The sequence below is a fragment of the Vicugna pacos genome, chromosome 17, assembly GCF_048564905.1.
Source record: "Vicugna pacos chromosome 17, VicPac4, whole genome shotgun sequence".
NCBI lineage: Eukaryota > Metazoa > Chordata > Mammalia > Artiodactyla > Camelidae > Vicugna > Vicugna pacos.
The window spans coordinates 40,211,662-40,239,635 of record NC_133003.1 but is presented as its reverse complement, the minus strand read 5'-3'; the positions used below and the strand labels follow the sequence as shown (position 1 = coordinate 40,239,635).

Genomic DNA, 27,974 nt, shown 5'->3' with positions numbered 1-27,974 from the left:
GTTCTAAGAAACACCAGCCAACAGTCTTGTAACAGTCCCCAATGATCCTGGGTGTCAAAGCCTAATTCTGAAACCGCTGAAATCATGCTACGCTAAGTTTGAGAACCACTGGTCTCAAAGCCTGTTGCTTGGAAGGCGACCACCTTAGAATCAGGTGGCGTGGAGAGAAGACTTCAGAAGCACTGAAAAAGGCTTCCTGAGACACTTTCAAGTAAGTTGCTTTCCCACTCAGTCTCCTCCCGAAACCTCTGACTTTTTCTCTCCCCCTCCCGAGGTCGGCGTGCGGGTGCCTGATGGAGAACGAAACCTGCCTGGGAAGGGGCTGCGGGCCCACAACCTGACCCCGGGGGGGTGGGAGAGAGGCCGGGGCCCCTGCGAGAGCTTCCTGGCTCCCCTCCCCCAGCCCAGACGCCAGCGGCCGACACAAAGCCCAGAGCCGGGCGGGAGGGAGCTGCCCACGGGTCTCCCCGCCCCTGGGGAGGTGGGAGGGGGATGGGAGCCGGAGAGGCGCGCCGCCCCCCACAGCCCGGCCCGGCCTGGGCCCGCGGAGCCACCCGCCCCGAAGAGAGAGGAGGACCGCGGCGGGTGAGGAAGGGAGTGAGGGCAGCTACCCCCACCTTTCAGCGCCTCCTGCAGCCTCTCGACGTCCATGGCTTCCCGAAGTCCCTCGCAGCCTCCGCCTCCTTCCGTGGGTCTCCCGGGGACCGGAAGGCCTCCCCCCACCCCCCCGCCGCCCTCCCCCTCCCTCGCACACACTCCGGCACGCAGGCGACCGGGGGGGGCACCGAAGGGAGCCGGGGGAAGCGAGCGAGAGAGCGAGAACGAGAGAGCGAGCACCTCCTGGAGCCGCTACCACCAGCCCTCCAACATGGCGCCCGGCACGTCACCGCGCGCACGCTCCCCGCCGCCGTCCTCGCGCCCGCGGCGCGCCCCGACCCGGAGCCCGAGAGCGCGTGCGCGGCGGAGGCGTGCCGTCCGGGCCCGCCCCTGACCCGCCAGGCGCAGCCGCCCCGCCTCTCCCCTGGGGGGTGGCTGGAGGTGCCTGCGCGGAGCTGGAGGAGGAGTGGCCCAGGCAGGGGGTGGGGCCAGGCCCCCTGGATGTGAATCCGTGTCATTCGCTACCTGTGTGACCTTGAGCAATTTACGGAGTCTCTCTGAGCCTCCCTTTCCCCATCTGTAGAATGAGGGCACTAGGGTGGACCACCCTATATAGTTGCTGTAAAAATTGTGTGTACACATAGCGCTTACAGTATGCATTAAAAGACTCTCAATATTATTAATAATTGTAGCTAAAATACCTCACTGCCTGAACCCAAAGCGCGTCACTGACCCACCCTTGAAGAGAAACTGCACACAGCAAAGGGATTAAAAGTTTAGGTTATGGAACCAGCTGGATTTAAAGCCCAACTCAACTACTCCCTAGGTGACCTAGTTACTTAAAACTCACTAGCCTCAGTTTCCTCATCCACGAAATGGGAGTTTGCAAAACAGCCCCTAGGCTTAAGTGAAATGGTGACAATGAAGCCTTGAGCGCAGTGCCTAGGACTCGTAAGCATTCTGTTATGGTGGCTGCTGTTTTCATTATCATTATGATTTTGATTATATTACATAAGAGAGGGCGGAGACCTCAGAAGTCCTCTCCCGCCCTGACACTACAAGTAGTATCGCTGAGCCATAGAGAACTAGTTTGACAAAACAGCAGCAGAACCCAGAACACCTGGCAACCAGCTAGTGTGTGGACATTTTTATTAGATTTCCTTGTCTGTGAACTTTTCAAGGAAAAGATACTGAATTGTTCCACCTTCTCTTCTCAAAGCTTAGCTTAAAGCCATGAAAGGAAGAGAGAAAGGGAAGGAGGAGCACAGAAGACTTCTCCTTGACTGGTGTTAGAAGGTGCAGATTTGGACAAAGTCATCACAACTACTGACCCTCTTAAACGACAGTGGCTCTGACCTTGACCCTAGGTGGGAGGTGTAGGCAAAAGCCCCCCCCCCAACCCAAAATACTTTTCTCAATTTTGCCATTAAAGGACCAGTCCCTAGTGTCTTTAGACCCTTTCATTAGTCCAAGCATCCCACTCAATTACAAATAGCCTTACAGGGGGATGTATAAGGGTGGTATCATCACGCCTGGCCAGCACTTTCTACCCACTGCATTTAGTTTATTGTTGTCCCTTCCAGTCTGAAGGGGCCTGTCCTCTACATAGCAAAGCTTGGCCTCCATTCTCTATGCCACCCTGTAGTTTCTTCTGGCAGGTGTCTTCCTGTAAGAACTGTGGGGGACAATACAGTTACTACTAGCCATGTATGAGTGTTTAATTCTGAACTAATTAAAATCAAATAAATTAAAAATTCAGTTCCTGAGTCCTTCAATAAAATTCCGTTCTCAGTCACACTAACCACATTTCCTGCACTCAGTAGCCCCACATGGCTAGTGACTTTCATATTGTACAGCCCACAGAGAGAAAATTCCATTATCGCCAAAAGTTCTTTCGAAATTCTCCATTGGAGACCATACCATGCCCATTTCTTCTACACCTTGCTTTGTCCTTTTTCATCAGCAGTTCCCCTCACTTGGAGATGCGTCAACTTCCGGAAACTGGATAAGGTCCATGAAAGGAGACAAAGTACACACAGCAGTGGCAGCCCAAGGGAATCAGGGAAAGTTTCCCTAGAGGAAGTAGTAGCGCTTCAGCTGAGATCTGAATTAAGAGAAGAAAGTAGCCAACTGAAGAGGAGAAGCTTTCAAAGAGAAAAACTGTAAGTGCACTGGCCTTGAAATGAGAGAGAAGAGCCAAGTGGCTTCTGAAGATCCACAAGAAATTCAACCTGGCTTAAGAGTGCACCATGAGAAGAGGCAAGGGATGAGGCTGAAGAATTATTTTGTTTGGTTCGTTTCTTCCTTCTGCCTTGGAATACTTTTCTAGCCAGCATGCAACCCAATGTCTGCGATTGCTAGAGCCTCCTACTGGTACAAGTTCCCTTAGAGCAAAACAGAATAAAATATGACCTCCAGGCTCCATGATTGCTCTCAATCATCCTTGCCTCCTGGGGTTCATACCCCAGTGTAGTCTCCTTTCATGTGAATCAGAGCAGGTCTGTGTGAACAATAAGCATGGTAGAAGGGATGATACTTGACTTCTGAGGTTAAGTCATAAAAGGTGCTGAGGCTTCTGCTCTGGGCTCTTGGACTGCTTTCTCTAGACGAAGCCAGATGCCATGTCACGAGAAAATCGGAGTAGTCCTGGGGAATTGCCCAAAGGGAGAATTGATGCATTTAACATGGGTGCTCCAGCCCCAGGAAATCCTTTGGATGGCCATAGCCACAACTGGCATTTGGACTACACCTTTATAAGGGATCCCAAGCCAAAACCACTGATCTAAGCTGTGGCTCAATTCCTGATGCACAGAAACTATGAAAATGACAAATGTCTATAATTGTGCTCAGCTTCTAAATTCTGAGATAATTTGTTACACAGCAATAGGTAACTAATGCAACAAATGAGAATACTAATTGTAACAGCTAGGATTTATTAAGTATTCTCCATGTGTCTAGCCTTCTTCTAAGCACTTTATAAAAATATCCAATTTAATCCTTGCAAATAGCCTATGAGATAAGGGATATTATTATCCTCACTTAAAAGAAGAGAAAACTGAGATGTAAAGAAGTGAACTAACTTGTCCAAGGTCACACAACTTCACAGGCAAGTGACAGATCCATGATTCAAACCTAAACTGATTTCAGAGCCCCAGACTCTTTCATGTCCTCAAGAAGTTTGCAAACCACCGGGAGAGATAAGACATAAGTATAGACTCCGATGCAAAGTAGAAGGCAAGTATGCAAAGCGGGTGGTCAGAAGCCAGTGAAATCTCTTCTAGGCTAGGATGGAAGTTGCTTTTTGGAAGGAACTCACTTAAAGACTGGAAAAGATTTGCACTAAAAGAGAAGAGGCTTCCAGGCAGAGGAAATTGTATTTACCAGGCAAAAAGTCCATGAGGGCCTTCTTGGTGTGGGGACAAGACAAGTCTGGGATCTCTTTCCCCCACAGAGTCATGGTGTAATGGAAGAGATGGACCTTAAACAAATGTGGACATGCAAGAAGTCAAGCCCATTGCTCTTAGGGTGGGCAGGAGGGGAAAAGCTTGAAGACGGAGAGTAGGAAGTAGACAATGCAGACAGAAAGAGAAGGGGAAAGAGAAACGAGCTGGGACTATGTCAGACGAAATATGCAAGGATCTTCTTATAACCCCAGGGAGAATGACCAGAGCTGGGCCATCACTCTGAGATGAGTCTGTGGGAAGGGGCAGGAAGAAGGATTGAGGAAAGGTCTAGGAAGACCCACACACCGTCTTCAAGGGCTGAAGGACATGGAATAGGCTGAGTTAAAACACCTACAGAAAGACTTGGAGGCTCTTTTGAGTTTCATGGTCTTTAATTCATGCTTTTGAGTCCTTATCTGTAATCGCAACAGGTACCAGGAGGAAGTTGAGGTAGGAAAGTGGACAAATTAAGGTGAATACAGTTTTCTAAACAAATGAAAGGGTAGCTTCACATATCAACGGTGTAAATTTTTTTTTTCCCAGAGTTTTCCAAAAGCTAATAGTTTTTTACTGGAAATAAGGGCAACCAAAGGTCTGCTCCAAAAGACCCGGGGTTGTTTTCTGTGGTGCCACTGCGGTGTGGCTGCTGCTGGCAGCGATGCGGGGTCGAAGAGCAGAGCTGGAGAGGAGGCTGCAAAGACTAGTCAGTTCGGCCTCGGTGGAGGCCTTCATTAAGTTTGACTGCAGTCAGGGGGCTCACTTCAAACCGTGTGAAAGAAAATGGGAATTTATGAGGAGATTAGGGTGCTCCATGAGATCCAGGACTCTCGTGAACCCAATAGCCCTTCTCTTCAGCCGGGCACATTTCTCTCTCTCTCTCTGAATCACTGTTTACTGCTCACAGGTAGATGTTGTTTCCAATGACTTGCTAAGACAGCTTATCAGCATCTCTCAGTCACAACCAGACTATCTGACCCAACTTGGACCAAATGTCCACTCAACTGTGGCCTGGAACACAGAGTCTCCCAGGGTAAACTTGAGTGCTCTGGCCGTGGATGTGGGGACAGAGAGGCCAGTCACTGGAGCGTTTCCAGAGAAGGAGGAGGAGCAGTGACCAGGGACCCCCAAAAGATGAGTACAACAAGGCCTGACTGGCCCTAACCAACTCACACAGGAGGCCAGATGGTGCCATATGGAGTTCAACCAAATGACTAATCTGAGAGACAGTTCATCCAGACTGTGGGTGTTGTTTGCAAACACCATCCCAAATACTTCCACACACAGACACACACACACAAACAGACACACACACTCCTTGTGAGGAGTACACTCCTCCACTCTTCCGGAGTGTGCAAGAAACACCATTGCTCGCTCTCCCTCAGGCAAGACTGGGTAGCACTTAATTCTTCGCTATCAGATATCCGTTTTTAGCCCGGTCTCTCTCTATACACAGACACATAGACACAGACGCAAATATAAACCATTATGGTTAATTTCATGTGTCAACTTGACTGGGCCATACAGTGCCCAGATATTCAGTCACAGTCAAACATTATTCTTGGTGTTCTTTGAGCTACATTTAAATCAGTACATTCAAATGAGTAACTTTTAAATCAGTAAAGTAAGTAAAGCAAAGTGCTTTCCTTAACATGGGTGAGCCTCATCCAGTCAGTTGAAGGCCTGAATAGAACAAAAGTCTGACATCCCCTCTCCCTGACTGTGAGAGAATTCTTCCCACCTGATGGCTTTCAAACTGGGACATTGGCTTGTTTGCCTGCCTTCGGACTCAAATGGAAACTTTGGCTCTTCCTGGGTCTCCAGGCTACTGGCCTTCAGACTAGAACTACAGCATTGGCTCTCCTGGGGCTTTAGACTCAGACTGCAATTAAACTACTGATTCCCCTGGGCCTCCAGCTTGCAGACTGACCCTGTAGATCTTGGGGCTTGCCAGCCTCCATAATCACTGATTATTATAAGCCAATTCTTTATAATAAATGCATACCTATGCACACAGGCACACACATACTCTCTCTCTCTCTCTATTCTGTTTCTCTGCCAAATCCTGACAAATACATATATATACATATATATGGACACATACATGTACACCCACAATATTTAATAACTGAATATGGCAAAATTGAATGGTACTGCTTAAGAGAAAAGAGTCTAATATCAAACAGATCTGGATTTAATCCCTGGCTTATCATGCCCTAGCTGTGTGAACTCTGGTGAATGATTAACATCAAAATGCCCTAGTTTCCTCATCTGCAGATTGGAATTAATAATGGTACTTGACTCCTAGGTTTGCATGAGAATTAAGCAAGTCATCTGACTTGACCAACATTAACTATTGTTGTTACTTAGGTCAAGAATAAAATCAAAATAATATTTGTGATTTGGTTTACTTTTTTTTTTTTTGGAAATAATTTCAAACTTCCCCCCAAAAGTTGCAAGTACAGCACAAAGAACATTTTTTTCTGAGCCATTTGAGAGTTCAAGTTATTGAACACATATCGTGAAATCCCCGAAATTTCATGCTCTTTTAGTATGCAGATCTGGGGACATTCTGCTACTTGACCACAATGCTAGCAAGATAAGGAAATTAGCATTGATATGTTACCTCCGTCTGATCCTCAGACCTATTTAAGTTGTACCAACTGACTCAATAATATCCTTTCTACGAGAAGGATCCAGTCCTGGGTCGCAGGTTGCATTCAGTAGTTACATTGCTTTGGTCTCCTCCAGGCTGAGAGGATTCCTGTCTTCCCTTGACTTTCTTTACCTTGTCCCATTACCAGTGATGTTCACTTTGAACATGTAACAAAGGCAGTGCCTGCCAGATTTCTCTTCAGATCACGCTTTTCCCCTTTGTAATTGTATTGGTTTCCTGTGGCTGCTTTAACAAGTTACACAAAATGGGCAGCTTAAAACAACAGAGAGATCTGTTCTCTGGCAGTCCTGGAGGCCAGGGTCAGACAGGAAGATGTCAGGAGGGCCACACCCTCCCTGGGGGCTCTAGGGGAGAGTGTATTCTTTACTTCTCCCAGCTTCTGCGTTCCTTGACGTACGCGTGCATCACGGCAGTCTCTGCCCCTGCCGTCACACAGCCTTGTCTGTCAAATTTCCCTTGATCTTACCCTTAAAAGGACATTAGATGCTGGATTAATAGCCCATCTGGATGATCCAGGCTGATCTCCTCGGCTCAAGATTCTTAACATAAATCACATCTACAAACACTCTTTTTCCGGAGAAGGCAACAGTCATTGGTTCCAGGGATTAGACTGTGGACATACCATGCCGGGAGCTACCATCCAGCCCAGTATAGTAATTAAAAGTGTTTTGTGGGAAGGGACTTTGAAACTTTGTAAATACCCCACTTCTCATTAAATTTTCACTCTTGTAGTTTTCACATCCATTGATGTTGCTTGGTTGAGTTAATTATTACTATGATGGTTGCCAAAAAGTGTCTTCTAACGCCATCATACCTTTTACATCCTACCATAAGGGAAGTGTCATCTTCTTTCATTTATTCATTTTTTTATTTATAATAATTTAGACTCACTGATTCCTATTTTATTCAATGGGTTAGGATTCATTGAGATCATTGCTTATTTTGACACCTCAATTGTCCTAGATTTGGCCAGCGAGACCTTCTTCAAGCTGACTTCTGCATCCTTTTGACATGTCCCCATCACACCTGGAGCATGTCTTTATTTTCTGGTACTAAAAGGTTATTCCAGGCTCATCTTGTATCTTCCTTTCCAGGCCTGGAATTAGCCATTTCTTTAAGAAGTCCTTTTAGGTGAGGAATGCTATACAGGAATGTAGGTGAGGCTGCTAGGGTGTTCATCGCCATTGGGGTAGCATTGCTCCCAGGCCCTATTGGCAGACAGATATATCCATGCATATATTTATTTCTGTATCTGTCTATATAAATATATATAGATTTTTTTATATGTATATAAACTCTGAGTTCACAGCTTCCAGTTCCAGTCCAACACTGGAGGATTCATTCCAGCTTTCTCCCTTTCCATATATATATAAAACTCTCCAACATTAAACAATCTGGCTGCCATTCTCCTCAATATATGCATTTATTCTATCAACCTCCTGGGTGCACATGCGACCTGTCACCACTGCCAGTCCCTTTTTAACAGCTGCCCTCCAGATGTGGAGCTCTTGGGCTCTGACACTCAGCACCAGGCCACCTTCTCCACCCTCCCTTGCAGATTCCTACTTTTCTTGGCCACACTTAACTGGTTTGAGACTGAATTATTCCAGAAGGAAGGGTAAAAATGATTAGTATTTATAATAACAATAATAATAATTTTTAATTTTCCAAATAACTGATAAATAATGTTTTATAAAGCAATTCAAAGAATACAGGGCAAACAAAAGTCTCTTGAGATGCTGTCCCCCAACCCGATACCCACCACTGCTAGCTGGAGCTTTATGAGTTTGTGGAGTCTTTCCAGATGTTTGTTAGGGGTTTACGTGTCTCACCTGTATTACTACAGCAGCCTCCAACTGTTCTGCCTTCTATCCTTGCCTTCCCATAATTGATTTTCAACACGGATTTTTAATAAGGAGATCAGATCATGCCGTGCCTCTGCTCCAACCCTGCAGTTACTCCTCATTTCACTCAGAATAAAAGCCACAGTCCTCACCGTGGCCATACTTTGGTCCTAGAGACACAGTGTGCCACTCCCCTCCCCCAACTTCATCTCCTACCACCTCCCCTCTCTGCAACCCTTCTTCAAGCTGCTCATTGGCCTCCAGGATGGATCCTTAAGCTGTGAGTATGCGCCCCACCTAGAAGATGCCCTAGCTCCTCCTTCTCCCTGGATCCCTTTTCCCCAGGATATCCACAGGACCCCTTCATCTGCTTGAGTCCCAGCCCCTCAATGAGGCCTCCTACTCAGGCCACACTTAGTGACGTGGCACCCTCACCTTCTCCTGCACCCCTGACCCACCCCCAACCCCATACCCTGCTCCCGTTTGTTTCTTTTGCTCATAGCCCTGTTCATCTCGTAACATATTGTCATTTCCTTTTTAAAGTATGTTTATTGCCTATGTCTGCATTACTAGACCATAAACACCCAAGGACAGAAAATCGTTTTGTTCACTAGTTTTTCCCAAGTGCCTAGAAGCCTTGTGCAGTGTCTGTATACTGTTGGGGGGCTCAATAAGTGCCTATTTGTTGCATAAACGTATATTGAAATCAGTCATTTTGGGCTTATATTTCTCTCTTTCTCTCAAAGGGGAACATATTCTTCTGCAATTTGATTTTTGGTTTTCTACGTAACAATATGTCTTGGGATCTTTCTGTTTTATTTTTAGAGATACTAATTAAATTATTAATTTGCTTAGTACTTTGAAGTATGGATGGAATATTATTATTTAACCAGTCGCATATGAATGACATAGAGGGCTATCCACTTTTTTTCTCTGTTAAAAACAAGCCTAGCATAAGTCAAATCTCAGTGTCCTCTTTTATAAACTAGAGACAGTATTCACTTCATAAAAGACTGAGGATTAAAAGAGATCCAGAGTAGTGCCTGGCAAATCTTTGATTATGTTTTTATGCTGTTTTTATTCATTTTGGTTTCTTTTTTTTTTTTTCAAATGGAGGTACTGGGAATTGAACCAAGTACTTCATGCATGCTCAGCATGTGCTCTACCAACTGATCTATACCCCCACCCCCTTTACGCTATTATTATTACCTGTGCTACTATTACAAGTGTCTCTGTCACTATGTGACCATTTTTCCAGGAGAGCAGTTCTTGGATGGGCACATTTTTCATCGACCCTGGCAATCGACTTCCTCAAACAGCACTGTCACCTTCCAAAATTACGTGCATGCACACACTCTTGTGGACTCAGTAATTTCTGTCAATCTGATGAGAAAAAAAAATAATATCTCTGTATTGTTTTGATTTTCATTTCCAAGATGTTAGCTGGAACATTTTTTCTTAGGTTATTGTTTGTTTTGTCGTTGTTGTTTTTGCAGAGGGAGGTGATTAGGTTTACTTATTTATTTACTTTTTTAATGGAGGTACTGGGGATTGAACCCAGGGCTTTGTGCATGGTAGGCATGCACTCTACCATTGAGCTATACCCTTCCCTCAAAAGCTGGCTGTGACTTTTTAAATTGTAGTATGAAACACACAGCTCTAGTATACCTTTCTCATACTATACTATAATTATTTTTATATTTATCTCCTGAATTAAAGTATATCTGTTTGAAGGTTGGCATTGTATCTTATTCATCATGCATCTCAAAGCCTACTAGGGACTTTAGCACTTAATAGTTAGTTGGTAGATATTAAGTGAATCAATGAGTGAATGAATGGATACAAAGGCCTGTTGCCTTTAATTGCCCTTATTCAGTATTGATCCACACATTAATATTGAGCTAGACACAATTCAGTTGGGTCAACTGTTGAATCAACTGATAAACATACAGAAATCGATGAATGTCAACCCTTATCTCTTGCTGAACATAAAAATTAACTCAAAATGGATTGTGTGTCCTCACATGGCTGAGAAATAATGTCTTTCGTGTTTCTTCTTATAAAGGCATTAATCTACCCTCATGACCTAATAACCTCCCAAAGGCCCTACCTCCAAGTGCAATCATAGGGGTTTAGGATTTCAACATATGAATTCTGGTGGGACACAAATATTCAGTCTATAACAGTATAAAACCTAAAACTATAAAATTTCTAGAAAAAAATCTTTGCAACTTGAGACAGGCAATCATTTCTTAAAACACAAAGCATAAAACAAACCCAGACAAAGTTGAGAAATTAAACTTTACCATCATAAAATCTTTTGATCTTGGAAAGACAAATTGAGAAAAAGAGAAGGCAAGAGGCAGACTAATGAAAAATATTGGCAACATGTACATCAAAGGATTTATATCCAGAATATGTAATGACTCCTAAAATTTAAGAATAAGCTATGAACAATCCAATTTTTAATAAAATGGGCAAAAGTTCTGAATAGATATTTCACCAGTGAAAACATATGAATGTCAAATGAGCACATGAGAGGATGTTCAACATCATTAGTCACTGGGAAAATGCAGCTGAAAACCACAATGAGATACCATTTCATACACGCTAGATTGGCTAAAACTAAAAAGACTGTTCATATAATCTTGGCAAGGATATAGAGCAACATAAACTGCTAGTGGGAATGTAAGTGGTACAACCAACTAGGAAAACAGTTTAGCAATTTCTTGAAAAGTTAAACATACATTTACCATAGAGCTCAGTCATTCCAGTCCTAAATCTTACCCAAAGAAATGGAAAAATATGTCCAAGATGTGTTCATGAACGTCCACAATAGCCTTATTTTTAATGGCCAAAAACTGGAGACAAGCAAATCCATCAACAGGAAGATGAACAAACAAGCTAAGGTTAATCCAAAGAAGGAAATATTACTCAACGATAAGAAAGAATGAATTATTGATACATGCAACAATCTGGAAGAATCTCAATTATGCTGAGTGATACAGCCAAGTAAAATAGAGTACATAATGTATGATTCCATTTGTATAAAATCCTAGAATGTGCTCATGTATAGTAAAACTCATGCATAGTAAAAGGAAGGGATTAATGGTTAACTGGGGACAGGGGTAAGAGAAGGGATGGATTGAAAGGGGCATGAAGAGACTATTACGGGTGGTGGAAGTATTTGTTATGGTGATTGTGGAAATAGTTTCAAGGGAGCATACATAAGTTACAACCAATCAAATTGTACTTTTAAATATGAGTAGTTTATTTCTGTATTTCTGCTCAATTCTGCTATGAACCTGAAACTGCCCCAAAAAATAAAGTCTACTAATAAAAAAGGAATATATATACGTATAAATGATACACTATGTTGTACATCAGAAATTAATACATTGCAAACCAACTATACTTCCATAAAAATAAATTGAAAATTTAAAAGTGATTAGTTTATGGTATTTTCAATTATACCTAAACAGAGTTGTATAACAATATTAGTGACAAGTTAAACACAAGTCACAAATGCAAAAACAAAATAAAAAATCCTGGTCTAAAATAAAATGCATTTAAAATGCATACCTTAAAAAGGAAAATAAAGGATAAGAGCTTTTGGGGATCTTTGGAGATCTAAAAACTAGATCATTCAACTATGGTGTCATTCATAATAGAATTAAAATAGTAGCCATGCTACAGACTGGAATGTAAATGTTATAAACTTTGAATATATCAGATAATAGTAGCTAATAAAAATCTAGTGATGGGAGAAGAGTAAATAGGAGGATGTATGAGAATGCAAATTTCCAAATATTTTTTGCTGGGGGTTAAGTCAAATTTTCCAAAAAGGAAATGAAGATGGAAAAGAAAGAGGAGATGGAGGAGAAGGAAAAGAAGAAGAAAAAGAAGGAGAAGGAGAAGAAGGAGAAAAAGAAGGAGAAGGAGAAGAAGGAGAAGAAGGAGAGGGAGAGGAAGGAGAGGAGGGGGAGGAGGGGGAGGAGGGGGAGGAGAAGAAAAAGAAGAGGAGAAGGAGAGGAGGAGGAAGAATTCTCATAATAACTAAAACCATTAAGTATTATGTAAATTTAGTTTTTTTACTGATGTCAGAAAATTATCAGTTGCAGGTGATGAAACATAGATTTGAGTACAAGTGGTTTATTTGGGGCCCAAATCCAAGGAAATGCTAGTAGAAGGGTGCAGAAGTGAGGTAGAGAAGGAAGGAAGCCAATAAAGAACATAATATCAAGGAATTTACTAGTGTGGGCAGTTTGAGTCTGCTCCCATGGTAGAATCCTGGGATGGAATTCTAGAATAGACAACAAAGAGTTGAGAGGAGAGGGAGCTGGGGTATTTATCCACCAATATTTGTCAGTCAGTGATTGAGGGCTACTCCCAGACATGTTGATTTTCCAACACTCCAGCCTGCCCATAGGCAAGCAGAGCAGGCAGCAGTGGAAAAAGAGTCTTCAGATAGAGACACAGGGGCTGGAAAATAGATTTTGAGCTGGCAATTGTGGAAATAATGTGTGTTAATGAAATAAGGCAGGGCATGCTCTGATGGTCATCCTTTGCATGTCAGATACCGTGGCATCTAAATAGATGGTAACCTTAAGAAGCTTAAATCTCAACATGTAATACACCAATTATTTTCTTAATCAGTTCTTGACATTATCCACCTTCCTCTCATTTGAACAGGACCTCTTAATATTATGTCAGCTTTCTCCTAAACCACCATGCAAATGCAAATAGTAGCAGACAATCAGGGGAACCATTAGAAATAACTATCAAGTTCTAAACATTTAATATACCAAAGCTGGTATCAGCCCTTTCATTTTGCCTTCAACTCTGTGTGCTTGCCATCATTTCTAATATCAATAATTTAGAGGTAAGAGAACTCAATCTTCTAGTATAACATTTAGACTCACTCTGTCACTAGACCCAAAGTAGCAATCGTAAAAAAGGAAGTGCTATTATTTTGATAAGACCTAAATGCTCAGTAAAGTGACAGGCACAGGCATTCCCAGGGGTCTCTTTATAGTCATAGTCTAAGAAGATACATTTACACTCATGATTTTGCTTATCACCTGCACAAGTCTATGGGGACACTGGAGTGGAGGAATGGTGATAAATTCCTCTTGTCCAACAGTTTGTGAGAATGCATCATACCCGCTCCCTCCCTACCAAAAAACACCCCAAATCATCCATTCTTATTAGATTGTGAATCATTCCTGGTAGAAGGCTTTATTTCATTAATGGTAGTTCTCAATGAAGGGAAAAGATATATTATAGTTACTTTAAAATACACACCAAAAGAACAATTTTCTTGATGTTTTGACCCAAGCTGACAGTACCATTTTTCAGCTGGACACAGAGACAATGTATTTTTTCCAAAGATGGAATGATTCCATTGAAATGACATGAAAATTCTATGGCTGGAATCCTAGAAGGATGTGTGGTTTTCGATAAAATATTAATTAAAAAAAAGCATTGTTAGATTGACACATTTCCCTTGGCACTGTTTAAGCCTTTGAGTCCAGGGCTATTTCTAGATTTTTCATTTACATGAGCCAATACATTCTCTCTCCCTCTCTCCCCTTTTGTTAGTTTGAGTTGTGTTTCTTGTCACTTGCAATTTGAAGAGTTTCAACTAATACAGAAATTGGTATCAGGAGTGGGGTTATTTCCAGGCAGCCAAAATCCCACCAATGTCCCACAACAGAGACATAAAAAAGAGGTTATGGAAACACAGAGCATCCAGGTAGAAAAGAACTTAAACATCATCTGACCCAACCAAGTCATTTTATGGACAAGGAAATAAATCTCCAAGAAATTCAATAGATCAATATACTTTCAGTGAATGAGACTTTAGAGAATGAGTTATTACAACCCAGCACTCTGAACATGTATTTTCAGTAGTTTTTGAGAACATTACTCAAAAGTGTGTTACGAAGCTTCACTGATAGGAACTGGACCCAATTCATGGTGCAGCAGAATCACTTCATTTACTCTCAGTAGATATTTTTTGAGCACCAGAAATATATTAATCATTGAGTGAGGTGCACAGAGAGCAGGGAGCGAGATGAGCAAGGACTAAACCCTCGAAGAACTTTGTATCTAAGTGGGAAGGCAGTCAAAAAACCAACAGTTTTACCCAAATAAATATTGCTGTTACAACACACACTGCAAAGAAAAAGTGTAGGATTATGTGAGGAAATGTAAGAGAGAGAACTGCTTTTGCATGGGGGATCCAAGGAGGCTTCCACAAGGAAATCATACTTGAATCGATACCTGAATTGAATTGATACCTGAAAGGCAGGAGAATTTGCCAGGTGAATTTGTAGGGTAGATGATTCCAAGCATGTGCAAAGCCCCTGGATGAGAAAAATCCTGGCTTCTTAAAGGAATAGAAAACAAGCCAGCATAAGCGACATTAGTGAGGGAGGAAGAACTCAAAAGAAGCCAGAGAGCTAGGTAGGGGGTAGATCACACAGGCACCTTCTGAGAACTTTGGAAAGGAGCTTGGATGCTATTCCAGGAGGAAAGAGGAAACGCTGAGGAGCTTTGCACAGCGTGAGGGTGGGTTATGGTCTGGGGGTACTGAGTGCAGAGAAATTAGAAAGACATTAGAACAATCCAGGCAGGACAGGACAGGAACCCAGAGAGTAATGGGTGGAGTGGAGACAACAGTGAAGATAAACAGAGGAAGTTGACTCAGTGAACATTCTCGAGGGAAAAGCAATACTCTATTTTTCGTATGAGTTTGAGTTGTTTGTGCTGTCACTTGCAGTTGAAAAGATTTAGAGAAACTGGTACCAGGAGTGGGGTGTCTCAGTGGGGATGTAACGATTTAGTGATGAAGGGGATGTGAAAACAGAGAGGGGGAGGAGACCAGTAATGACCAGGCTTCTAGGATAAGACAGGGGGAGGATGTTGGTGACATTTACTGACTTATGGGACAATGAAGGAGGAGAAGGAAGGGGAACGTTATGAGATCATGATGAAGGACAGGAGGGCTACTTCTGAGCAACAGAAGACCTAAAGGATATATAGGAACCAGACAGAAACAGGATTGCTTTCAGAATGGTAAAACTGAAACGAGAGACTCTCAAACTCTTCCACCTTTGTCCCTCTAAAAAAACAAAGAAGGCAGACTTTAGCATGTGGACCCTGTGGTAAGTAAACATCTGACACAATGGCAGAGTAATAAATAAAATGCCACTTTTTCAATCTGATAACGCTTTAAAAAACCATTAGCAAAAAAAAAAAAAAAGCCATTAGCCATTTGTTTATTAGCGGAGGTAAGGGGGCCACAAACAAGGAATTTTGAGAATTTTGAAATTTCATGTTTTTGTCTTTATTCCTCACAAGAGTCTGTGAGGAACTATTGGCCCTGTTCTAGTCAGTGGAAAGTCTGAAGCAGGAAGACGATCAAAAAGCTTGTCTGGATCACACACAGTCAGAAACCAGCAGGACTAGGACTTAAATGCAATGTTGTTTCAATAGTACCTGAATCTTATATCTCACATAATCATTTGATGTGGGTTCCCAGTTATTCCAGAAAACCATACACAAATATCTTAGCATTTTAAAATGGTTTAAAACATAAAAGACGGAACTCCATAGATGAACTGAATACCTTGTGCTGGCTTTAAAACGAGTCTTAGGGATTGGAGGAAAATCAACTCAAAACTCAAATCAACTTTATATCAACTCAAAACTCTTGGTATGCTATTTTTGATATGTTACTAGCTAACAAGTCAGGCTTAGTTATGCGAAATAAAATGTAGGAACACGAGAACTAATTCCACATTTTCTAAATTTTCTTCTTTGCATCTCAAACACCAAACATCTTTAAGACCAAATAACATAATTTATAGTGTGGTATTTTTATAAACAAAGATTTTTAATGATTTTTAAAAATAGGCTAAGCAACTCGCTAAACCAAGTATTTCTTTAATAGTTGGAATGACCTAAATATTACTATTTAAGATGATAAAATCTTAACCCTGAAATCTTATAAAACAAAAGAAACACACTTCCAAAATAACACCAAAAGACAGAACTTTGTAAAAAGGCTTTTAATTAAAAAAAAGTAAAACAGGAAATGGCATTTAAAAAGACAATATAGTAGTAAGTCATAATACTTATGTTCTTTTTAATTTGCTATAATAATTCCTTTTCTTTGGAGTGTTCCTTCTTATGCTCATTTCATCCCAAAGAAAAAAAATCACTAAAAAATTAGTTTTCCAACATAAAAAAAATGCACTCAGGTTCTCCTTGGGAGCTATCAACAATGGGGACACTTTTTAGTGACAACACAAACATGTAAAACCAATGAAGCAGAAATTGCACCTGATTCTTACAAGGTCATGCATATGGTGATACAAACACAAGTGCTTCATCTTGAAGACTCAAGAGAGTATTTCCAGTTTTGACCTGTGAAAATCTCTGTTTGCCGGAGAAATCTCATCAGCTTTAAAGACTAGCACTGCAATCGTGAAGTGATTTCACCAAAGGCGTCACTATCTATGATTTTTCAATTCACAGAGCACAAGGAATGCTGGGTCTTTGTTTAAAAGGTGCGCACCCGTGCGTGCGTGTGTATGTACGTACTGTGTGAATGTTTTTTTTAACTTTTGGAAAACTCTCATCCTAAAGATTTGATCTCAGGATTAGAACTTAGTTCTGCCTGCACAGGGAACCCAGGTGCCGTGGCTCTGTCACTAACGCCAAGCCTCTTGTTACTACTCAGAAGCTAACATCAAAGACGGGAAGGGAAAGGCAAAAATGAACAAGAGGAAGACGAAGAAGTAGGAGAGAAACAGAAAAACATAAGAAAGCTTGCTTACCATACTAATAAATGAGAATATAATGATTTGTACTCATGTGGCATTAAACATACTTCTGAACGCAACATATTTCTGAATTCAGTCGTGAAATCATGCTCATTTTGACTTATCCAACTTAGGCAATGTTTTTTCTGTGTAAGTATCAGGCAATATTTATATACAACCCTAAATTTGTATGAATGTTGTGCTGTCTTCAGGGTGGGTTGAAGTGATTATTCCATTACTGGATCACTATTTTGTGACTGTGAAAAAGGTTTTATATGGTTTGCTCGTTTTATAAACACCATAATTGCAATGAAATAAATACAAACCTCTACGAATCTGTATAAATATCGTTTCAACAATAAATTCAGTAAAAGTCACAACAATTTGCAATGGAAGCACTGACTAAGTAAAAGACATTTCAAATAAATAGTTGTTTTGGAAGTGGAAGGAAAACTTAAACAGAGTTTCTAGCCAGTTAAAATTTTCAAAGACTGAAATTTCCAATGCAGGTCACAATTTTGGAGATTTATATTGGGGGAAAAAAAAACAGCAAGAAAAACATGGGCAGCATACCTAGTGACTGCCCCTGCCATTGGAAGTCTCAATATCCACATACACAAAAACATGATCACATTTTGCTCTTAGAAAGTGTTCTTTCATTCTGCAATGGAACTCCGTAGCCATGCATTAAACAGAAGTTTAAAGGAAAAGGGAGAGAGGACAGGACCAGACAGGAAGACAGAAGCGACCCAGTCTCACACTTGTCCCATACAGTCTCATGCTTGTCCCATACACATTCAACGTGCCGTATGGGGCAACATAACCTTTGGCAAATTTCAGACCACAGACTGCATGTTTTAGGAGTCCACTGGATTACAATTTGTGGTTATCATATTTCAAAGGCGCTAATGCAATAGTTTTCTGGAAATTATCAAAAGCAGAGAAAATACTGCCTCATGGTAACAGCCTAACCATAGAAAATAATCAGCACTTTCAGGCAGTGGGGACTGGAAGATCAATTTTGTTCTGAATTTTCCACCAAACTAACATTTCAAGATACAGCAGAGGAACTCCAAGGCAGAAGATCACACCAAATTCTAAGTTTTCACAATCTTATAATGCATCGTTCTAGAATGTTCTAGAGTTTTATCATTAATCTTTAATGGAAATCCTCTTTTGCATATTCAGCCTGGAACCAATAATTGAGGGTTGTGGGTAAACCTGGCTGTCACAAAAGAAAAGACACTGCTGTAGTCCAAGTCTTCACAAGCAGATTTTTTTTTTTTTTGTGTGTGGGACTTGTCAAAGGATGAAAGGAACTTCTTTAGATCTGTGAGCCACTAACAAACCTGAGTGACATTTGTGGCATTTATTGGCTGTGCTGAACAAGCAGAAAGAAAACTGGAATGGAAGTCAGGGAGTCGTCTTCACAGCTTGGCTCTTTCACCAAAAACCTATTTGTGGGTATACAGGACGCATTTTCCCCATCCAAGAGACAGTCCAGAAATGTCCTCACTTTATATTTAGATATAAAATATCAGACAAGGTCACCTTGGGTGGTGAAATGAGGAAACATAAACTATACCAGCAAAGATAAGAGTTTCACATCATCATGGTAATTTCCCTTAAAACAAAAATAACAAACCACAGGCCACCCGACTTATCAAAGGGAAAGTATGGGTTATTACTCAACCATTTTAGATTTAAATTTGTTATTGCCATAACGATGCTGCACACTAAGGTTGATTGACATACATATATTTTTTGGTAATGCTGAGATTTTCATGTGTTTTTTTTTCAGGGTAAGAGTTTTTCTTCTGAACCTCTAATATCCTACTGGATTCCAGTATGTAGGATACTATGTTTGCATTACCAAATTAAAAATTTTTCATTTTATATTTTCAGATGGCTGTCTATATATGTTGAAAAGTATTTAATATATTTGTTTCCAAAAATTTCTCTGTAAAATCCGTTGCATTTTATACACATCTGTATGTCTCAGAGAACAGGAATTATATTGAATGTGTTTGTTTCTTTGTGTTACAATTGCGTGATTTGCCCAGTGGAGATGACACAGGCTCCCACTAAGTTCATTAGGCTGTTGCAGACATCAAAGAGATCATTTATGCACAAGTTATTTTGAGATAAATAAAGCATCATGCAAAACTCCCTCATGCTAATACCAGCTACTTGAGTAACTAGGGATTAAGTTAGATCCCTTTGGGGAAAGAATATAGAACTTCCTCTACTATAGGCAGGTGAGAAGACCTGCCCGGTTCCTTGGCTAATAGTCGGATAACCCTAGAAAAGAAAAATGAACACTTGCGAGACCTTTCTAAGGCTGGTAGGAAGTTGAATTTTTTTGCCAATGGAATCAGCTGAACTATTTATTTGTACCCATTATCTTCCAAGTTGGCCTTTAATTTCCACCTACTGCCCACAAGTTTAAAGAGAGAAGGCCACATCTACTAACGTAAGAGATAAACTGCTTTTGTCTGTGGGTAAACACAAAATCACATCTCGTTGCTAAATAAACCTCTTAGGTTTAACTCAATTACTGAATTTCCTTCCGGAAGCTGTGGCTGCGTAGACATTTCTTATGATTTGGAAAATCTAAATAATTTTTCTTCAAAAAACCCCCGGTTATGCTTCATCCTTTACCACCTGCCCAATTAGCTAAAATCTGAATGCTTCTCCCAGGTGGATTTTTAAGCAGAGCAACATAAACAATCATTTTGCCTAAATTTTTAGTCTCCTACATAAAAATCTCAGCATAAGGGCCAACTTTTATTTAGACTACCGGTTTTAGATATGTGTTACGATGGAAAAGACAACCAGCAAATAAATACAGAAGTAGGGGAAAAGACTAGAAAGAACTACTCTAAAATCAAAATCTTTTCCCCTGGTTGATAGGATTATGGCTAGTCTCATCCTGACTTTGGTCCACTTACCTATATATTCTCTACACATTTTAAAAATTTGTTTGATTTACCAGAAGCACATATTACTTTGATAACAAGGGATGGGGGAAACAACTGCATTGAAAGAGTCTCAGAAAAAGTGGATAAAAGCTGTCACTTTGGATGCCACTGACATTGTCTCAGACACTTAGGAATTGGAAGGCTCACAGCACTTTCCACAGCCAGCTCACTGCTGCAACAATGTTCAATGAGCAATAACACCACTTGAAAAAAAAAAAAAGCAGCAACAGAGAGACAAATAGCATTTTAGGAAAAATTAAAGCATATTTCCTTTGAGGGGCAATTAACTTAGCAACATTTAACAAGGCTTTTTAAACTCAATTGTCTTAGAGCACCACTAAATATTCACATAAAAGAGATCCAGGCGGCTTGCAGACGGATGTCTCCTAGTTCATGAGATGCCTAATTGATTGGCAACAATGTGATACCCTCAGTGCATCTGGTTGGGGCCAACACGGATGATGACATGTTTCTCATAAGCCCTTTTCATTGTTTTCTCAATTTGCTTCAGAAAAACTTGTGGGATTCGTCCACATAGAGTGTGCACAGTTTCTAAAAACTTCAGCTGAAGAGGGTAATACATGGATTGAAAGAGATTGTCTTCAAAGGGAAACTGAAAGATGATTAAAGAAAGAAAGAAAGAAAGAAAAAGTTCACTTTAGTTACTGAAAGGCCATTTAAAATGCAAATCACTTTTACTGAGAAATGACACAGGCAATGACTGGAAGCCCACAGGCAGATTGGTGCGTTCCTAGATACATGGAAATGACTTCCGAGGACCCAGGTTCAAATCCTGATTCCATCCTGTGCAATTCCAGGCAATCACTTACCTCTCTTGGCCCCAGTTTCTTCCCTTCTTAAAAAAAAATTTTTTTATTTGGGTTAAAAGCTCCTAAAATCTAAGAGTGAGGTATATCTCCGAGCATAGGATATTCTACATATAGTATGCTCTTGCTGAGCAGACACTTGAAATCTACCAGAATAAAACACTGAATTCTTATTTTTTGCCTTTGTAGCAGTCTTAACGAAGCAACTATGGTAATCCCATGAAGCCCAGAGTTTAACAACTACCAGTAAAATGTATCATCAGTGAACTTCATTTTAATAATTCAGGCACCGAATATTGGTTGTTGGTTTTTTCCCACTTACTATTGGGCTTAAAAAAAAATCTTGTTTTCCTATGGGATGTGTCTGTATTTTCCAAAATACATCTTTCAGACCACCTAGTTATGAGCATGAGTCAAAGTTTTATCACAATTTTGTCAAAAGGGAAAGGCCTCCAGTAGGTTCAAGTCAAGGATTCATTGTAGGCAAAGACATTTCAAACAAAGACTAGAGGGAAAAAAAAAGGAAAATAAGAATGATGAAAAGTCAGTGTACTATTGCCTGACAGCGGAGTGGGTGCGTGTTTATTTTCCTACAAGTCCTAATCCCTTTAAAGTTCACCAGAAATATTGCTTAAGCATGTTTACCAGAAATGTGAATTTCTTCCCAGAAGGAGATTATATGCTAGGTAATGTAAAAAGGTTCTGTCCGAGACCACGCTGGGAACATTTTTCCTTTCACAGCACAGTTTAGACCATTGACAAAATCCTTTTCACCGTTGTATCCCCAGTGACACGAGCAGAGCAGCCATCCTGGAATCCTCTTTCCCCCACATTCTTCACCCAGTCCATCAGCAAGTGCTGTAGACTCCATCTCTACGACGTATCCGCAACACAGCTACTTCCTCGCATTCTCCTGATACCACACAAGCGCACGCCGGTCCCATCTCTCACCTGGATGGCTGCAGTAAGTCTCATAAACAGCCTTTGGGTTTTCACTCTTGCACCCCTTTCCCTGAGTTACCAAGGTGATCTTTTTAAAGCATAAATCAGAGCACATCATTTCCCTGCAGGGGCTTCCCACTGCAATCAGAATAAGATTGCAAGCCTCTCTCACCCCAAAAGCTCATGTGACCTGGAACTCTCCACCTCATCTCCTCCTCTCTCCCTTTCTCTGGCCATTCCGGTCACCGTGGTCTCTTCTCTGCTCTGCAGGCACACAAACTTATTCCTGCCTCAGGGACCTTTCCTGGCTTCTGTCTTCTGCGTAGCAGGATCCCCCTGCTCCCCCTCAGATTTCCCAGGGCTGCCTCAGTGGATCAAGGCTCAGGCTCACAGAAGCCTCCCTGAGGACCTGAGCTCGGGAACACTCCTCTCCACCCAGGACTCTCGCCCCATCACCCTGCTCTGTGTCCCCTCTAACCTTTCACTGTCTAATAGGACTTGGATCATCCCTCGGATTCTGTGAGTACTGTCAGGCTGCCTTCACCCAGAATATACACTTCACGAGGGCTGGGCTTCAGCTTTGTTGACTTCTGAGTTCCCAGAACCTCGAATTGTTTCTGCATAAAATAGGCTCTTCATAGATGATTGCCGAAAGAATGACAGAAAGAATGTCTGCCTGGGAGGTGACTTGCCTTGGGTCAGGATGAGGGGGATCACACTTCCCCTTCACACAAACTACACACAGGGCTGAAGTGTGCGAGCACATGAGAGAGAGAGAAGACAGGAGGGGAGGAGAGGGAAGAGATGGAGAAGGGGAGGGAAAAAGGAAGAGGGAGGGAGAGGGAAGACACTTTCAGAGAGACACACAGGGACAAAGAGAAATGCAGTGAGACAGAGAAACTATTTACAGAGAGGAAGAGAGAGAGCAGGAGAGAAAATGTGCACAAGGTAGGGAAAGAGGTAAGTGTGACACTGTTATCATCACAACAACTTCTACTAATTACTGAGCACAACTCTATGTCAGGTGCTGAACTACAAGTTCAAAAACCATCATTTTGCTGAATTCTCACAATACTTTCTATGTGGTAGATAATATTGTGTCCATTTCACAGATGCGGAAACTGAGGCCCGATAAGGCAAGAACACGGAGTTAATGACTAATTGCCAGAAAGTGACAAAATTGGGACTCGAACCCAGGTCAGTCGATGCCCAAAGCCAAGCCTTGACCCCACTACGCTAGGGTGCACAGTGGAGAGTGGGAAATACACCTTTGATGATGGAGTCTGACTGTATTTACTCACATTTTCAGGATGGGGTTAGTGATAGTCCTGATAGAAATGCCTGAATGGAAATTAAAAATGGTCTTTTTAGGCCCAACTGAGGAAAATCATTGAGTGTATTGGGCAGGATCATTTATGAAACAGTTATTTGGCCTTCTTTCTGATCCACCCAGAAAGCAAACAGGATGAACTGTGACTCAAGAACTGCAGTTGCTCAATCCCAGACCAGGGGGGCAGATCACAGAAGAATCCGAGCGTGGCTCTGATGTACACAGTCTGCTGCAATCTTACTGAACTTCCATTTGTACTCCTGAGTGGGTTTACCCCTAGAGTCGGTGTTGGAATATCTAAATGTGATGATATCACTAAGTACAGAACAGGTTTTCTTTGTAATTAAATCACTTGGCCTTTGAGAACCAACAGCAGGGAAACACAGGGGAAGAAAGAGATGTTAGTTTAAAAGCTTGCAAATCTCTTTCCCTGCACAGTAGACAATTCTGGGAATTCCAGAATTGGAATTCTCTGGGATTCTCCTTAGCAAAATGCATATTTTCATATGTGCAAGAATGTATTACTATATTGCAGGATTCACCCCCACCTCACTCCTGTCAAAGCTCATTCATGATTCATGAAGGTTCCCAGATCCTCAAGAAAAAACTCTCTAATAACATTTACATGCTCTATGTCAGGGTTCGGCAAACTTTTTCTGTAAAGGGCTAGATAGTAAATATTCTAGATTTTGTGGGCCATACATACAGTCTGTCACAGCCACATCTCTGCTGCTGTAGCATTAAAGTGGCCACAGACAGTACATACATGAAAGGCTGTCCCCGGGTCCCGATAAGAGTGTGCTTATGAATGGTGAGATCTGAATTTCATAAAATCTCCTCATGTCATAGAATACTCTTCTTTTCATTTTTTCCCCCAACTATTAAGAAACCATCCTTACCCCACACATCTTACAAAAACAGGCAGCAAGCCAGACTTTGCTTAAGTTGGCCGACCTCTGCTGTTTTGGAAATATCATTTCAAAAAGGAAATCTCTGAAAGCAGCTGTTGCTGGCTTCCCCTCAGCAATGTCAAGGTAAAAGGCAACGTGGAAAGCAGCATTTCCTGAAGTGTGGGACGGGAGCAAGAGCAGGCAGCCCTGAATAGGATTTTAGGTGGTGAACCGCCAAGAAAGGTCCTTTCGACCTTCCCATTTACTGCAAGAGGACAGTTCACTTTCGTCTTCAACTCCTCCTTAACATTGCAACTCAATTTCTACAGGGTAATAAGAGGGAGCTCCAGGACAAAATCCTAGTGTCATCTTCACACTCAGCTAGAGGCAATTAAAAGGCTGCCTGGCAGATCTCATGGAAACTGCCCTTCCCAAACCTTGGACTTGGTGCACGGGCAGTGAGCTTAGTTTTCCTGACAGCTGCAGTCAAGGACTCAGGCCCCCGCCCCAGGCCAGCCTGGCTCATATGCACATCTGCATCCCTGCCCCAGGCACCTCCATTCACAGGACTCCTTTGTGAGGTACAGGGGGTGGGGTGGAGGGGTGTACCTTTCCTCTCCTCCCCTCTCTCTTCTCCACGGTTCATGGGTCCATAAAGATGCAGGAGCCTCTTGTTCAGGAGGTATTCCTGCCTCTGTGCTGTATGTACCTGACCCTCACCCAGCACACTTTGGTGCACAACAACAGACCACTGGGAGCTGGGGCCTCTTTTTGCCTCTTGCTTGCACTGTCACATTATATAAATAAAGACTTGATCGACATAGAAAACAAACTATGATTACCAAAGGGGAAAAGGTGGGGAGAGGGATAAATTAGGAGTTCGGGATTAACAGATATAAAATAGTATTATATATAAAATAAGATATACAGGGATCTACTGTATAGCACAGGGAACTATATTCAATATCTCAATATCTTATAATAACCCATAATGAAAAAGAATCTGAAAAAGAACATCTATACCTATACCTAACTGAATCACTTTGCTGTATACTTAAAGCTAACAAAATATTAAAAATCAACTATATATCTATAAAACAAAGACATGATTGCTATTTTGGTTTGGCCCCTGTCCTAACTGACCACCTCGACACCTGCTTGTTTAACAGGGTGGAGCTGTCAACTAGGAAACACACCTAGTTTGTGCTGAATAATATAATTTTATTTTCATTGTACTATCTATACCTTAATCCACGACCCTTTGCTATGGCAAATGGCACAGGGTTTCTCTCTCTGACAGGAAATTGCCTCCCTCTGTGAATTTATTTAAGGGGAAAAAAATGAGTGACTTACTTGGAACTATGAAGTAAAGAGTGGAGAGAGTAGAGTATCAGGTGGCAAGTGGATGGAGTGACTGAGAGTGACTGAGGCTGGGGAACAGTGGTGTAACTCAGTGCTTCTGGGGAATTATTTGACCTTGAAAAGGACCCATGACCAAAGCACCGGCACTGCCTTTTGCTGGCTGAATGGTGGCGAGCATACACTTACATCCCGGATGGCTTCATAGAGAGCTTTGAACGTCGGCTGCTTCTCGTCATGGTAGACGCCACGGTTCCCGTGTAGGACAGACACACCTTCCCGCTCCGCCTCTTTGCAGTTGCTTCCGTACATGCAGTGATCAGGACGGTAGTTCCACTGGCAGGGGAACACGTAGAGACACTCTGGTGGTGACAAGATAAAGACACGTGTGCACAGTCAGTGCCAGCTCTCCTCTGCACACCTGGCGAGGAGTCAACCTGTTGTGTCTGAATACACAACTCTGCCACTAGCTGCAGGAACGCAAGCAAATGACACAATTGTTCTCTGGGCCTCAGTTTCATCATCTGTAAAAGGGGGAAGAATTGTAAATATCACTTGTCCAGCAGGATTGTGGGAAGTATTAACTGAGTTCATATACATGTAGAAGAACTTGGAACAGTGCTTGGCACATAGAAGGCACATAGTAAATCTAAGCCGTCATGACTACTCTTCTCATTCTTATTGCTACAACGAGAACTGTTGCATTAGGCTGCTAGAAGGATTAAACAAGATAACTTAAATTGAACGAGCCTAGCATAGTTTCTGACACATAGTACTTTGGCGGTAAATGTTTTACTCCAAATTGCCACTAGACATGCAGGTGGCCAGTCATTCTTAACCTTTTATGAGTCACAGATCTCTCTGGGAACCTAATGAAAGCTTTAGATTCTGTCTTTGGGAAAATGTATGAAGAATATTTGCTTACAAGTTTAGGGGTTTGTAGATCTCCTCAAAACCTGCTAAGAACCCCAGCTATTAAATGTCACATGTGAAACTGGGTTCTGGACAGAATTCAGTTCACATGTTAACCTTCCCTTCAGAATTTTCCAGAGGAAGAAACACAAACTATATTGAGAATACAGTTGAAGTAAATATTTGTTCATCACACTGCCAGACACTGGTGTCACTGAGTGATAAGGCACTGCTCTTCCCTCAGGAAATTTATACTCTCGTAAGGGAGATAGTCTAGCGTCATCAAAATGAGCATGTTTCGTCAGAGTTCACAGAAAGGAAGGCACTTCAGTTAAGCTTTATTTAAACTTAGACTTATATAGTGAGGACAGGATTTGATTGACAGTTAGAAATAGAAGCCTGGATGAGCATTTGATGAGGAGAAAATGGTCTGATCAAGGTGAGGAGTTTGGAAATTAAAGTGTGTTTTAGAAAAGATCAGTTATTTAATTTTTCTGGGGCAAACTCGATTTCTTCAAAGGGGTAAGATAATGGTAGGAAAGCTGTCACATAAATAGTCTGCTTTGACCTAAAATATTCAAGAAATCTGAATATATATTAGGTTGCAAGTAACTAACTGTGATTCTAGCTAGTGAGAAAAAAAATTTTTTTCCTTTGGAAAGAGAGGAGGTAGTTCATAAAATCAGAGGGAAAGCTGAATTGGTGGGTGGAACGAGGGCAGCGCCTGGGAGTTGCGTATGGGGATGAATTCATGTCAGGTTCCCGGCACTGCCGCCAGGACGAACCAGCTGCGGCTCCTTCCTGCTCTTGGACTCCCAGACACAGGTTCCCAGGAGATGGTCTGACTGGTTCAGTGCGGGTCAGGGGTGGGCCGGACTCTGAGATTGCATGAAATGGGGCAAGAGCAATTCCCCTGAGAAAACGGGATGCTGTTACTAAAAGGAAGGGAAATCAAGAGTGCACAGGTCAAAATAACAGAGGTGACTTTTTCTGCAGATACAACTTGCCTGGGTTACATTTTGAAATCTCCATGTGGTTAACAGGGGAAGGAGGAGGAGAGGGGCTACCCCAGCATCCTGGAGTGGGCTGAGGATGGAAAACCTCTGTAGATCAGCTGATGAACACGTAGAGGGGGTTAATGGTGTTTATGTGGTACATGAACAATAATTATTCCGAAATGGATCTAGTTTAAGGAAGATGATGACGGCCGTCAAAATCTAATGTTTAAAAATGACAGCAAGGTGAAATGTGCCAGTTATTTTTTTCCACTGCTGAAGAAATAATACAGTGAATGGTTTTTAAATTCCAAATCTCCAAAGCCTCAAACCGCTGCAATTTATTTAA

General features: G+C 41.8%; 2 protein-coding genes and 1 long non-coding RNA gene across 5 annotated transcripts in view; 1 reads left to right on the top strand and 2 right to left on the bottom strand.

Moving 5' to 3' along the window:
* Positions 1-865, bottom strand: part of PPP4R2 (protein phosphatase 4 regulatory subunit 2) — a 47,569-nt gene extending 46,704 nt beyond the window's left edge. The window contains exon 1 of one of the 2 annotated variants that reach the window (XM_006196499.4): positions 618-865. In XM_006196499.4, the coding sequence (XP_006196561.2) occupies positions 618-651 (34 nt within the window). In that variant the 5' untranslated portion in view covers positions 652-865. Of the gene's footprint in view, positions 1-311; positions 429-617 lie in introns of those variants that run through there. The other variant, XM_072941712.1, reaches the window with a different exon arrangement.
* On the top strand, positions 46-23,420 carry LOC140686801 (uncharacterized). Of its 2 annotated transcripts, none has more exons than XR_012060732.1 (4): positions 46-211; positions 21,387-21,483; positions 21,986-22,161; positions 23,252-23,420. It is a non-coding gene; the product is annotated as an uncharacterized lncRNA (long non-coding RNA). The 2 variants fall into 2 exon arrangements; XR_012060731.1 differs by having other exon boundaries at positions 21,986-22,658.
* GXYLT2 (glucoside xylosyltransferase 2) overlaps positions 16,635-27,974 on the bottom strand; it is a 72,182-nt gene continuing 60,842 nt past the window's right edge. Inside the window, exons 6-7 of the mRNA XM_031686302.2 lie at positions 25,908-26,080; positions 16,635-20,983 (exon numbers count right to left, since the gene is read on the bottom strand). Of these exons, the coding sequence (XP_031542162.2) occupies positions 20,801-20,983; positions 25,908-26,080 (356 nt within the window). The 3' untranslated portion in view covers positions 16,635-20,800. The remainder of the gene's footprint in view (positions 20,984-25,907; positions 26,081-27,974) is intronic.